Genomic DNA, 12,439 nt, shown 5'->3' with positions numbered 1-12,439 from the left:
TGCATGGGACGGTGCCAGGGACGGATGAATGGTCTTTGAGCGATGGTCGCTTTTCTCAGAATTGAAAAATCACAAAAAACATTTTGAAAACTCCAGATTTGTACAGATGTGACCTCGTTTGCGATGCGCACATGAGAGGGGGTCTTTGGTGCAAGACGAGCACTGGAAAATAGAGTACTGAGGATCATGGATTTGTGTGTCTGCGATACACAGTTTGCTAAGTAGGTTGTTTCTAGTAAGCCATTGTTGAGAAATCAACAATCGACATCAAGCATCAGAAGCTGAGTTCGAAGACCTGCCCGCGAGAGCCAACTGGAGTAAGAAAGGCCCAAAGGCTGGTCTTGAAAGAACTGAGTAGATGCTTCCCGTCCTCTGCTCCTACCTCCGTCGAGCAATGTGTAAACCGGAAACTGCAATCCAGGACATGTAGCCTTACTTGGAACTCACGGCCAGGCGTCCTGGATTTGTGTCGGAAGGGTGATGAGACTCCGAGCGAGTATGATGCTAAGGACCACTTGCTTGGAGTCATTCTTGGTACACGCCGCCGTTGCAAACATGCTTGCTAGTAAGGCTGATATGGATCTGCTTGTCTGGTTGAGAAAGCGCACGCTTAAAGCGTCGCGCATAGCGTCGGCAGCACTCATGTAGCATCCGCCTTGTTGCCACTCGAAGCAACTGCTTGGCCATTGCCGTTGGTAGCAGCAGCGGTGTTGCCAGCGGCGGCACCGCCTCTTGCGCGTCCTCCTCTGCCTCGGTTGGAAGCATTACCATTACCACCTCTGGGGTTGTTGTTAGCTGGGGCGTTGCGGCCGCCTTGAGATTGCTTGTCCCTGAACTCGAGCACTTCGACAGCGCCCTGGGCAACGGGAACACTCTTCTTAGCCATGGCAGCCTTCAATCCCTCGTTGTCCTTGAACTCAGCCAGAGCGGTACCCTTGCGCTTGTCAATTTCGACCTTGATGACGGGGCCGAACGCAGACAGAGCAGCAAGGAGCAGGGGTTCAGTCACACCTTGAGAAGCATTTGCGTGCTTGAGGTAAGCCTTTGTGGTGCTGCTAGCTGCATTCGCTGAAGCCTTGGGCTGTCTGTTAGCAGAAGCTGGCGCTGAAGCAGGTGCCGGAGTAGCGCCATTGTTTCCTTTGGCGGCCTTGGGAGCCTTGGGTGCAGGCTGTTGAGCGGGCTTCTTGAGAATACCAGTTGGAGCAGGAGCAGCGGGCTTCGAGTTCTCCTGTGCAGCGCTCTGAGCGGCTGCCTTCTCCTTGTTGCGGCCGGATCTGGATTTGGCTGGTTTGGATGAAGCAGCAGGAGCAGGAGAGTTAGCAGTGGGCTCAGTAGCTGGAGCAGGAGACGTTGTCTTCGAGGTGTTTGCTGGTGACGCATCCTTTCCGCCACGTTTGGTAGGAGGGTTCAGACCAAGATCTCTTTGCAGCATGGACTTGATGCTGTTGTTAGGAGCGGCACGATCGCGTTTACGGCCAGAAGCAGGAGTAGCAGCGGCCGGCGCAGCAGGTGCGACAGGCTGAGCAGATTGATTCTTCTTGTCCTTTGCGAGGAGCTTCACGGGCTGTTTGGCGTCAGACTTGTTGTCGCGGCCTCTACCCGAAGACTTGTCTGCATTTTTCTCCTCCTTGTGTTTCTGGTTGGCCCTAGCCTTGTTCTGCTTCTTCTCGCGCAAGTCATCCAACAGAGGGGTGGACGAAACCTTGTCCTTGGGCTTCTCTTGGGCAAGAGCCTGGTCGAGAGAGAGAGGTTTGGCGACGGGCTGGGTCTCACGTTCCAGAAAGGCAATGAATTCGGGGTCTTGATCGATTGTGCCTTGGCGGCCGTCCTGGCGTTGCTTGTTGGTAGGGATGCGCTGATTGGGAGCGAAGGCAAGAGAGGGCAGAAGTTGCTTGAGCTGAGGATCCCTGTGGGAGCCTTTGGCATCATGGAAGGTGAGTTGCAAGAAGTGGGCTTCGAAGGGCTTGATGTGTTGCTCGTTGGTCAAGTGAATGTATGCGCGCGACTGCAGTGACAACTTTCCAGGAGCCTTTATCTTTCCGCAACGATAATCCAGGTAGTCGATCTTGGGGCCAGGGACTTTCCAGTCTTCGCCGAGGGTAGTGAGAAACTCATCCTTGGTCAGGGCGGGAGGCAGGCGGCGCAGGACGAGTTTCAGACGAGCAGCGTTCTTGGACTGGTGGTTCTGCTTGCCAGAATGTTGTGACTGAGAGTGACCAGACGAGTCAGCATGATTGGCGCCCTTTTTGGCCAGCAGGACCATGGGCTTAGGCGGCATTAGGAGCAGGGAAGGTAGAGGTGGGCGTGGTCATGAGGAACAGTCGGACGCAGGATAAGAAGGGCAAGAGCAACCAACAGCCAGTGCCAGTATCATCATGTGCCTGTGTGGAGAGACTCTCTATGCTCGCTGCCCGCCGCGGGAAGCCACGCACGGTCCATCCGCCCTCGCTCGCTCCTACCCACTCTCTCTGACGCCGCCGACCACCATGCAACCACCGCATTTTTTGTTCCCCCACACCCCCTAAACCACTCTCGACGACTCCCTCGCTTTGCCGTGGGACTTACGACAGAACATGGCCAGAGAAAGCCAAGTCCCTCAACCGGGTCCTGCCCGCCTGTCTCCCGGCGCCGGCCCCGACGAATGGCTAGAGCAGGCAAAGCAGTGCAAGTACCTGCCCGAGGCCGACATGAAGCGCCTGTGTGAGATTGTTAAGGAGTGCCTGATGGAGGAGTCCAACATTCAACCAGTCAACACTCCTGTCACTGTCTGTGGTGACATCCACGGCCAATTCTACGACCTGCTCGAGCTCTTCGCTGTCGCCGGTGGCATGCCTTGTGACAACAACCCAAACGAACCTCAATCAGAAGCTCCGAAGCCTGAGCTTGCCAAATCTCCTCTGCCAAAAGGCTTCTCCGCTGCCGATATCGAACCACCCTCCACAATCAATGACCCCCGCGTCAAGCGCAAGATGAAGCGTCGCTTCCAACGCGATAGTGCATACACTTCATCTGCCTCTAATGCCTCAGACGATACCGGTGACGATCCGGAAGGGGATGATGGCCAAGAAGGAAGCGAACTCAGAGGTCGCGTGAGGAGCCGTAGCAGTGGTTCCGACCACAGGGGCCCTGCTGGAGGTGGCGATATCGACGAGTCAGACCAGGAAGACGAAGACGATAGTGATAGCGGAATTGGCGGCAGCCCAGAAGCCTCTAGGAAAAAGCAACCTGGATCCAGCAGCAACAACAACGGAAAGCAAAACTTCATCTTCCTCGGCGATTTTGTTGATCGTGGATATTTCTCCCTCGAGACCTTTACCTTGCTCATGTGTCTGAAAGCAAAATTCCCGGACCGCATCACCCTTGTGCGCGGAAACCACGAATCTAGACAGATCACTCAGGTCTACGGTTTCTACGAAGAGTGCCAGACCAAATATGGAAATGCCTCGGTCTGGAAGTCTTGCTGTCAGGTCTTTGATTTCCTTGCTCTTGCTGCGATTGTCGATGGCAAAGTGCTCTGTGTGCACGGTGGCTTGAGTCCCGAGATTCGCACCTTGGACCAGATTCGTGTCGTTGCCAGAGCCCAGGAGATTCCCCACGAGGGTGCTTTCTGCGATCTAGTATGGAGTGATCCTGAGGAAGTTGATACATGGGCTGTGAGTCCCAGAGGCGCTGGTTGGCTCTTTGGTGATAAGGTCGCCACAGAGGTACGTCGATTCTTTGTTTTGTTGCCCCTGGTGCCATATTCTGACTGACAATTGCTCCAGTTCAACCACGTCAACGGTTTGCAACTTATCGCCCGCGCTCATCAACTGGTCAACGAAGGGTACAAGTACCACTTCAAGAACCAAGATGTAGTGACTGTCTGGTCAGCACCAAACTACTGCTACCGCTGTGGTAACGTTGCCAGTATCATGACTCTTGGCGAGGATCTAGAACCAGACTTTACCATCTTCTCCGCTGTGCCGGATCACAGACGCGCCGTTCCCGCAGGCAGAGGAAGGACTGGAGAATACTTTTTGTAATCGTCCAGTCATCCGTCTCGGCTTTGTATGGCAAATTTGCTTGACTCGTTTTATGCTTTTGATTTCTTTGGGCGCATTACGAAATGAAAGTGGAGTTTGGGATAGGCAACATGGATCCAACAAGGCAGCTTTGTTCCATGATGGCGTTTTGAGGTTAGTGGGTTCCACTATGCACGTTAATGATCAAGTCGAAATGATGCCAGCATTTTGGGAGGAAGGTGGGTCGATACAGTTCTTTTGCATCCAGACAAGGGGCCATCTTTCTGCCTATGTACGATATACCTTTGCTTCCGTCGTTTTTCTTCCTTTGTTCGAGTACAGTAAAATGAGAAACGGCCAAGTTCTGCAAACACATGGAGTCTCAAGTGGTGCAGAAGCAGATCTTAAGACCACGGCTGTACTATACACATCGGTGTTCTCTCAGTTCATAACTAGGGACGGAATGGTTTGCTGTAGTCGAACGCACGAGAACCAATCCAACGACAGAGCAAGGAAAGCCTGGCGCGTACGATGATGTCGTCGCCCCGTGAACTCGGATTCTTGTTTCATATCAAGAGACGGAACGTCAACCCAGAGCCGGACTTCTTTACTCACAACCAGAAGCCGCGCGAGACGATGGCTGACGACACGAAGATCTGGCAGCTTCTGTCTTTGGTGCCTGGCCTGCTTAACGCGTACGATACAGTAAATTCGATCTCCCTCCATAGATCTCTCTTATGAGCAGGGATACTAACGTGTATGTTTAGACAAACTTTGTCGACTTTGCTGTTCAACATGGTTACGAACCAGGAGACGCTCCAGCAATCGAGAAAGCATACTTGGAGATCTGCGAGGACATTGTCTTTCATTATGAGAAACACATGATCATGTCTGTGTATGAAGGTTATGACGAGGTATGTGCCAACAACTGATGGTAAACTGCGTTTTGCTGAACGCTCTGTAGGTCGACTTTGAACGTGTTGCCGCAATGACTGGTATTCAAGACGCCAACGAAGCCAAAACGGCTGTCAAGAGTGCTCTCTACAATGGATTGAACAATACTGAGATCAAGGATGCTGTGCTGAAGCTCCAGCTTGAGAACAGCGAAGTCTGCCAATGGTCTGGCTGTTCAAACCCCTTCTTGACACCTGGAGATCTTTTTGTAAGTACCCATCTCCTCTTGTCGGTTGAGCTTCACCTTCTGATTCCCAATACAGGAGCATCTCAAGGATCACATCGGCAGCAAGCACACCCACAATCTCATCAGCCGTTGTCGCTGGATCGGCTGCACTTTCACGGCAGACCTTCGTGGGGAGTACATCCGGCATATGTACAAGCATGTCCAAAACATGCGCGATGAAAAGTGTCCGTATTGTGACAAGACCTACATCAGAAAACAGCATTTGGCTGTACACATCAAGACAAAACATCAGCCTGCTGCCATCACCCAAGAAGGTGCTGCAGACAGTGCTGGTGAGGAGGCTGAGGATGAGTCTGTGGTATAGAAGGAGCATGAAAGAGGAGCAGACAAGCGTATGGATGGCATAGCCATTCTTTGGCATCAAGGGTTGTGATGTGCTGGGGAAAGTTTTGCCTGCCGTATACACTCCTCTAAAGAGCGCACAAATACAACCTGTACTCAATGCCCTTGTATATCGTCATGAATCTTCCGTCTAGCCGTGTAGTGCATCGATAAATCGTTCAGAAGTTCAAAAAGAGTGGTGATGATGGGACCTGAGTCCTTCAAGGTTTCACAAGACAGAATCAGGGCATGGCTTATCACTCTGCAAGTCCATGGCTTCTTTCTTCGCCAATGGTCTATGATGAAAAGTACTCGAGAAGGAGAGTGTGAAGTCGCGCCTTCCTCTGCGATCAACACACCCCCACCAAAAGCCTTGGCACGAGCATGTGGAAGGTGTGACGCCGCCGACCTCGTCGTCTCCGAATCGCGAATCTACGAATTGAAACATTGAAACTCGTCAAACAGCCCACCACATATCGCAACCATGGATATTCGCGTACTTCGATCAGACGACATTCCTCATGTCCAACAAACCAACATCACCAACCTCCCCGAAAACTACTTTTGCAAATACTACATGTACCATGCCATGAGCTGGCCGCAACTCAGCTATGTCGCCGTCGATGTGTGTCGCCTTTCCGATTGATTACCCTTCGAGATACCTCCTTGCTCATACTTCATCTTTCTCTTCTTTCCAGGTATCGCGCCCGCAAAAGACACCCTACGACCCACCCAAGATTGTCGGCTACGTTCTCGCAAAGATGGAGGAGGAGCCCAGCGATGGAATTCAGCATGGTCACATTACCTCGCTCAGTGTCATGCGCACGCATAGAAGACTAGGGCTTGCAGAGAAGCTGATGAGACAAAGTCGTATGTTTTTCTGTGTCTTTGTCTTGCTACGAATCACATACTGACGATCACCTTTCTTGCATACAGAACGAGCAATGGCAGAAACCTACGGCGCCAAGTACGTCTCATTACACGTCCGTGTTTCCAACAAGGCTGCTCTCGCCCTCTACCGCGATACCCTGGGCTTCAAGGTCGACGGCACGGAAGCCAAGTACTACGCCGACGGCGAAGACGCCTATGGCATGAAGATGAACCTCGACCACCTGAAGCCCAAACCCGGTGACTGGGACGACGAAGATTTCAAGCCAGAGGAGACCAGTGGTGACGCCGACGAAGGCGATGCAGTCGGTTCATTGGGGAAGAACAAGGAGGAGCAAGAGTTGTTGAAGAAGGTCAAGGTTGGCCGTGGGCTTGGTGTTGGGGAGCTGGTGGAGAAGAACGAATCTGCATGATATGATATAAAAAGCACGTCTGAAAAGAATACTTAAAAGTATATTCCCTCTTCATTTTGGACAGGGATCTAATCCTCCATTCTCAATTGTCTCACAATCATTCTGTCATCGAATGGAGACCTCAACGCTGGAAGAGCCTAGTGAGGTATGCTAAGCATACTCTGTACCCACTTCGCCATGTCCATTGCTTCAGCTGACTCTGAGGCAGCTTCCTTGAACAAGGCTCCCCAGTCTGTAATCTCATGGACATGCTTCTTCTCCAACAGTTGGGCGAGACGCTCGCTTTGTTGAGTAGTGCTGTCTTTCAACTTGAGTTGACATCCAGTAACGGCTCCATAACGCACATCCAGACGGAACTTCTGATGTCAGTGTCTGCTTGAATGTTTACGTAGTATTAGTGCAGCGACATACCTTGGCATCTGAATAATCGATCTCTCCTTCCTTCTGCTCTGGCTTCAGAGGCAGATCAGAGAAGGTGAATTGTGGTGTTTGCATATATGTCCACTCGAGACTCTGTCGCACACATTCGTTAGCACCATAATCCTCTCTTAAACTCTGACACGGATGACAAGGATAACTTACGCTCAATTCAGCATGTCCCTTCCTGACCTCCTCAATCTCAAGACACTCATCTCCCAACTCCACCGCTTTTGCAGCACCTGAATACAACTCCTTGTACTCCCTCTGCACATTCTGGATAAACTCGTCATTATTCAGCAAAATGTTGCCCACAGGCGAGCTGACACTATCCACACTTCTGCCCTTGATATACTGCTTGGCCGGACTACGCAGATAAGAAGGAATGACGTGCAAGTTCGGACTGTTCAGCAATGCAGTCCCATGATGCAATGCCCTCGCTCTAGTAAGTTTATACGCCGACCCTGACACTTTGAGAGGGCGAATGGTAGAGCTCTGCCATGGTGTAGAATGGGTATCGTCGTCAGGTCCCCAAGCACCAGTGAAATCAGAAGTTCCCTGGTCTAGAACAATATCATGCCGCTCGTTAACGCGAGACCTCCCAACACCGCAAGAACGTAGAGCCCGTGTCACCATTTCCGCATGTTTGTCGCGGGTAAAAGTGGCGGCTGGAGATATCACCGTCCAATTTACGTTTCCGCCGTCGTGGAATACGGTCCCACCACCGCTACGTCTGCGAACTAGGTCCACATCTCCCAAGCCCGGAGGTTCGTTTTCGATCCTAGATGGCGAATCGGGACTCGTTTTTGCGGCATTGAGAAGCCCGAGGTTTACTTCCAGCCATGGGTTTTGATTTCTTCCGATGATAACGCTGGGCCGGTTGACATAGAGAAATAGTATCGAAGATTCTGGATGTGATTTCTGGAGCAGATAGTGCTCGATCGAGAGATTGATAAAAGGGTCCGAACTCCGGGATATGTAAGATTGGACCGGTTTCTCGAGAGTTATACCATGATGCCGAGCAGAACTGTAGCAGCGAGCACGTAGACCGACGGGCGCAATAGAAATGCGGTGCGTCCAACACCGACGTAAAAGCATGTACCCTGAGATAATTTGATAGTTGAATGTTGACATTGAAGAAAGCTTGAGGTCGAAGTTGTTCTAGACTTCAACGTCTTGGCATCAGATTCGAAGTGTTCTGCACACATGAAGAGCATAATTTAAAGTCCGTACGATTACAGTATCACTAGCCCCCATAGTAGAAGACAGCCGGGGGATTGCTTTTGAGGAAGAGATAGAGAGAAAAGAGATGCTAAAACAAAAACAGAAGATGGTATCTCAATCAAGCGCTTCCCGAGAGACCTGGATAATGGCCGGCCCACAAATCCCTCTGTCAAACACCTTGTTCTGTCGCATAGACGCTCGTCTAGTTGTATCCGTTCATGGTCATTCTGTTGCTGTTGCGGCTGAGCTCGCGGTCGGCGCTGGGGCTGATGGGTCTGCATCGCGTATTAGTACTAGTACTCGAGAACAAGACTAGGCAAAGGCTCACCTGCTACCACCATGAGGAACAGCGGCGCTGCTCTCCTTGAGGGCAAGCAGCTGCTTGGCTCTGAAGGATTCGTAGTGGATCTGGCTGGTGGTCTCGATCAAGTCTTGCAAGTGGGTCTGGGTGAGGAAGTTGCGGAGGTAGATAAACTCGCAGTGGTTCTCATCTTCGACGTTGATGATGCCCCACTTGTTCTGTCTGCCACGGACGGCGCGACCGTTGATGTTAATAGTCTTGTCGCTACCGATGACGGCGAAGGGAATGAGGTTCTGGTCAGTGTGTCAGATATGAGCGTCTTTCTCTTTGTGACTGGCGAGTACTACCTTGATCTGCTGATTGACGGCGGTCTCCTCGTGGTCGTACTCTTCGTTCTCGTAGGGGTAGAGGCGGATGTTGTGGAAAGCAAACTCGTCTCTGATCCTGTCCTTGAAAGCCTGGCGCTCCTCGAGAGTCAAGGCATCGGCCTTTGCAATGACGGGGACGACGTTGACAATCTCGCTCAACTTCTTCAGGACGACTATGTCGATGGGCTTGAGAGCGTGACCTGTGGGCTGGATGAAGTAGAGACAGCAGTGGATGCGGGTATCTTGGATGTAGCGATCGCGCTGAGCGGTGAGCTCCTTGCGCAAGTAGGCGGAGTGTTGGTCCTTGATGTACTTGACGATGGGGTCCCAGCATCTGTCGTTGTTGACCAAGTCGCCATATCCGGGAGTGTCGACAATGTTCAAGCGCAGACGAACACCGTTCTCCTCAATGACGTGGGTGACGGGGTGGATTTCTGTGGTGGAGCGGGCCTGCTCGTCGGGGGTGAAACGACCCTTGGAGTCGATCAGGTGCGAGGCGAAGATGGTGTTGATGAGGGTCGACTTGCCCAGACCAGTCTGACCAACACAGATGACATTGAACTGGAAGCCGCGCTTGAGGAGCTTCTTCTCGATCTGTTGGGTGATGCTGTCGAAACCGACGTGGCTTTTGGGGAAGATGGAGGCTGTCTGCTGCGAGGATGCAGCGGCGGTGGCCATTGTGGATGTGCTGGAGCGAGTGTCGGAACAAGAAAGTTAGAGCGAGGTAAAGAGGGCCGATTCGACGATGGCGACAAAGATTGCAAGACGGGAGTGACAGAAGAGAACAGCAAGTCGTTGTGGTATACACCAAGGCCCGTCTGGGGCACAGGGTCTGTCTGTGGTAGCGAAAGGGGAAGCTGCCATGCACGGCCCCCAGCACCGCTGAGCCCTCGGATGAGCTTCCCGAGTCTCTTGTGCAGGCGTAGTTTTAGGCACGTATCGTCGTTGGTCTCAGCACGCCTCTTGCTCCATCCGTGAATTCTTAGAAGTTGTCGATGCGATAGACTTGAGCAGCAATCAACAGTCTGTTCGCCCTGTCCATATCACCCACAATGTCGCTCCGCGCCGCGCCCTCGATGGGCTTCCTCCAATCTTTCCTCGCCGTCGCTTCTGCATCTCTCCGTCCTGCTGGTCCTTCAAGGAGCTTCCTGCCCATCGGCGCACGAACATGGCCCGCCCCTCTACTGCCTTCGATTGTCATTCCTATTCCTGGCCTCGTCTCGGATATCTGGGAATCAATCCTCAAGGCTGTGCCCAAGAAGAAGACGTCACACATGAAGAAGCGCCACCGACAGATGGCTGGCAAGGGTCTCAAGGATGTCACTTCGCTCAACAAGTGCTCTGGCTGTGGAAGAGTCAAGCGCGCACATTACCTGTGTCCTCACTGCGTCATGAGTATGTCGATGCTCTCTGGACTGCTGCCTGGAGTGTCTTGCTAACAGATACTAGGCATCAAGAAGTGGTTCAGCAACGACTTCAGTCCCAAGAAGACCGAGTTGACTGAGTGGGAGAAAGAGGATAAGAAGCAAAGAATGGACAAGAGAGGCTACAAGTGACAAAAGCAGAGTCTACGAGTCCAAGGCCGACTGTTGACTGGCCTTGTCAACAGCAAACAGGAACAAGGACAGATGAGGGAGGGTTGAGATGAGTGTATACCTGTATAGTTGTGGACACGGCGTTGTAAAAAGGACATGGGCATTTGCAGGTGTTTCTACTTGGGCAAAGGGAAAGAAGACGACGCGGCGAAAGTATCGCGTGCGGCACGAATTGACTGTATTATTACCATCTTGAGATATTCCTCTTTCATGTGAATTTGTCCGTGAAAGCCAACAGAGTGACCTCATCGATCAGCTCCAAACATTTCTCGCCGACTCGACAACCACCAAACCCAGCACCTTCGACACCATGGCAAGTCAATTCATAGACTGTTATTGACACAAGCTTCTAACGCACGCTTCCAGTCGAAACAATATCTCCAAACGCATACCATCCCGGACGCCTCGCCCGCCGACATCTACAGCGTCGCAACCACTTCTAGCCAACTCATTACCGCTTCTGGTTCATCTTCACTACACGTTTACTCGACTGCTCCCACCAACGACGAGAACAACCCTTATCCTCTAGTCCAAACCCTGCAAGATGCGCACAAACTCGGTGCCCACCACATCGCCGTCAGCGCCAATGGCAAGACTGCCGCATCAGCTGGCTTTGGTGGTGAGCTGAAGGTCTGGTCCATCGACGACGAGTCTTCGCAATGGGCACTCAAGGGCTCAATAGTAGGTGCGGCCACCCACTGTCTTGGTTTCCCACCCAACACCCAGACAGATCACTGATCAACCAAACAGACAACTCAAAGACAGCACAAGCAAAAAACGCGGGCGAGATCTGGGCAGTCGCCCTGAGCGAAGACGGCCAATTCCTCGCCGCTACAACCTTTGATGGCCGCACCAATGTCTGGGATCTCAACACCCTGTCCTCCGAAGGCGCCACAAAACTCCGCGAGTACGAGACAAAAGGCAGTTTCGGCATGAGTGTTGCGCTGTCTGCCGATGGCGAGTTCACTGCTTCTGGACATGCAAATGGAGCTGTGTATCTATTCAACAACACTACTGGTAGATTGGCGCATTCGCTGCAAGGGCTGGTCAAGCCTGTGAGGACGGTTGCTTTCTCGCCTGCGAGCAAGTTCCTTGCTGCTGGCGGTGATGCGAAGATTATTGCTTTGTATGATGTCAAGAATGGCGAGCAGGTGGCCAACCTCACTGGCTCGCAGAGTTGGGTCATGAGTCTGGACTGGAGCACTTCGGGTGAAAATCTCCTGAGCGGGTATGTCATATAATCTTTTGTCTCTATTCGAAGTATGGTACTAATAGTTTCGCAGTGCTTATGACGGCAAGGCAAAGGTATGGAGTGTTGAGCGCCGCGAGTGTGTCGCTACTCAGACCGAGTCAGACAAGACACTCTGGGCTGTAAAGTGGCTCCCCAAGACGTCCATGACAAGAAACGAGACCTTTGTCACAGCTGGTGCAAACAGAAGCATCAGCTTCTACCGTGAAGCTAGCGGCGGTTGATCATGCAATATCGTCGGTCCATATTTCGGCATAGCTATATTGCTCAAATGTAATGCGTGTGCGAGCAATAGAAAGAAGGACTGATAATAAAAGCTTTTTCCAATTTCATGTCTAATAAGAACACTGACGAAACGAAAGTCCTCCATCTTCATCGATAAAAGTACAGTGATAAGCTTGCAACATTTTCTCCTTCGGTCCTTCTAAAACATGTAGAGTTGTCTCACTTTCTCTTGTCAT

General features: G+C 51.8%; 8 protein-coding genes across 8 annotated transcripts; 5 read left to right on the top strand and 3 right to left on the bottom strand.

The window, feature by feature from the left end:
- Positions 1-772: 772 nt before the first annotated feature.
- M437DRAFT_9420 (uncharacterized protein) lies at positions 773-2,125 on the bottom strand (the record flags this gene model as incomplete). The annotated part of the gene is made up of 2 exons (XM_041029084.1): positions 773-1,327; positions 1,517-2,125. Coding segments are annotated over 2 exons (1,164 nt in total), but the record flags the coding sequence as incomplete, so codon positions are not given.
- Positions 2,126-2,573: 448 nt separating this feature from the next.
- Positions 2,574-4,022, top strand: M437DRAFT_56208 (Metallo-dependent phosphatase; the record flags this gene model as incomplete). The annotated part of the gene is made up of 3 exons (XM_041023006.1): positions 2,574-3,099; positions 3,166-3,704; positions 3,765-4,022. 3 exons carry the CDS (start codon positions 2,574-2,576, stop codon positions 4,020-4,022), a joined length of 1,323 nt encoding a protein of 440 aa, XP_040876892.1.
- An 824-nt stretch (positions 4,023-4,846) lies between these two features.
- M437DRAFT_56074 (uncharacterized protein) lies at positions 4,847-5,506 on the top strand (the record flags this gene model as incomplete). The annotated part of the gene is made up of 3 exons (XM_041022982.1): positions 4,847-4,915; positions 4,966-5,163; positions 5,219-5,506. Coding segments are annotated over 3 exons (555 nt in total), but the record flags the coding sequence as incomplete, so codon positions are not given.
- A 501-nt stretch (positions 5,507-6,007) lies between these two features.
- Positions 6,008-6,824, top strand: M437DRAFT_55872 (N-acetyltransferase complex ARD1 subunit; the record flags this gene model as incomplete). Its single annotated transcript, XM_041022954.1, has 3 exons — positions 6,008-6,148; positions 6,222-6,390; positions 6,460-6,824. 3 exons carry the CDS (start codon positions 6,008-6,010, stop codon positions 6,822-6,824), a joined length of 675 nt encoding a protein of 224 aa, XP_040876890.1.
- Positions 6,825-6,961: 137 nt separating this feature from the next.
- Positions 6,962-8,375, bottom strand: M437DRAFT_77955 (uncharacterized protein; the record flags this gene model as incomplete). The annotated part of the gene is made up of 3 exons (XM_041026912.1): positions 6,962-7,180; positions 7,236-7,337; positions 7,407-8,375. The coding sequence occupies 3 exons, from the start codon at positions 8,373-8,375 to the stop codon at positions 6,962-6,964; spliced, it is 1,290 nt and encodes a 429-aa protein (XP_040876889.1).
- Positions 8,376-8,667: 292 nt separating this feature from the next.
- Positions 8,668-9,812, bottom strand: M437DRAFT_55789 (cdc 10 like protein; the record flags this gene model as incomplete). The annotated part of the gene is made up of 3 exons (XM_041022930.1): positions 8,668-8,740; positions 8,794-9,059; positions 9,114-9,812. The coding sequence occupies 3 exons, from the start codon at positions 9,810-9,812 to the stop codon at positions 8,668-8,670; spliced, it is 1,038 nt and encodes a 345-aa protein (XP_040876888.1).
- Positions 9,813-10,312: 500 nt separating this feature from the next.
- On the top strand, positions 10,313-10,561 carry M437DRAFT_9435 (uncharacterized protein; the record flags this gene model as incomplete). The annotated part of the gene is made up of 1 exon (XM_041029086.1): positions 10,313-10,561. A coding segment is annotated over one exon (249 nt), but the record flags the coding sequence as incomplete, so codon positions are not given.
- Positions 10,562-11,092: 531 nt separating this feature from the next.
- Positions 11,093-12,202, top strand: M437DRAFT_55909 (WD40 repeat-like protein; the record flags this gene model as incomplete). The annotated part of the gene is made up of 3 exons (XM_041022963.1): positions 11,093-11,410; positions 11,491-11,957; positions 12,013-12,202. Coding segments are annotated over 3 exons (975 nt in total), but the record flags the coding sequence as incomplete, so codon positions are not given.
- Positions 12,203-12,439: the final 237 nt, after the last annotated feature.

The sequence above is a fragment of the Aureobasidium melanogenum genome (assembly GCF_000721775.1).
Source record: "Aureobasidium melanogenum CBS 110374 unplaced genomic scaffold scaffold_23, whole genome shotgun sequence".
In the NCBI taxonomy this organism is placed as follows: Eukaryota; Fungi; Ascomycota; class Dothideomycetes; order Dothideales; family Saccotheciaceae; genus Aureobasidium; species Aureobasidium melanogenum.
Note: the sequence above shows the minus strand (reverse complement) of the source record. Positions and strands in the feature narration are given on the sequence as shown.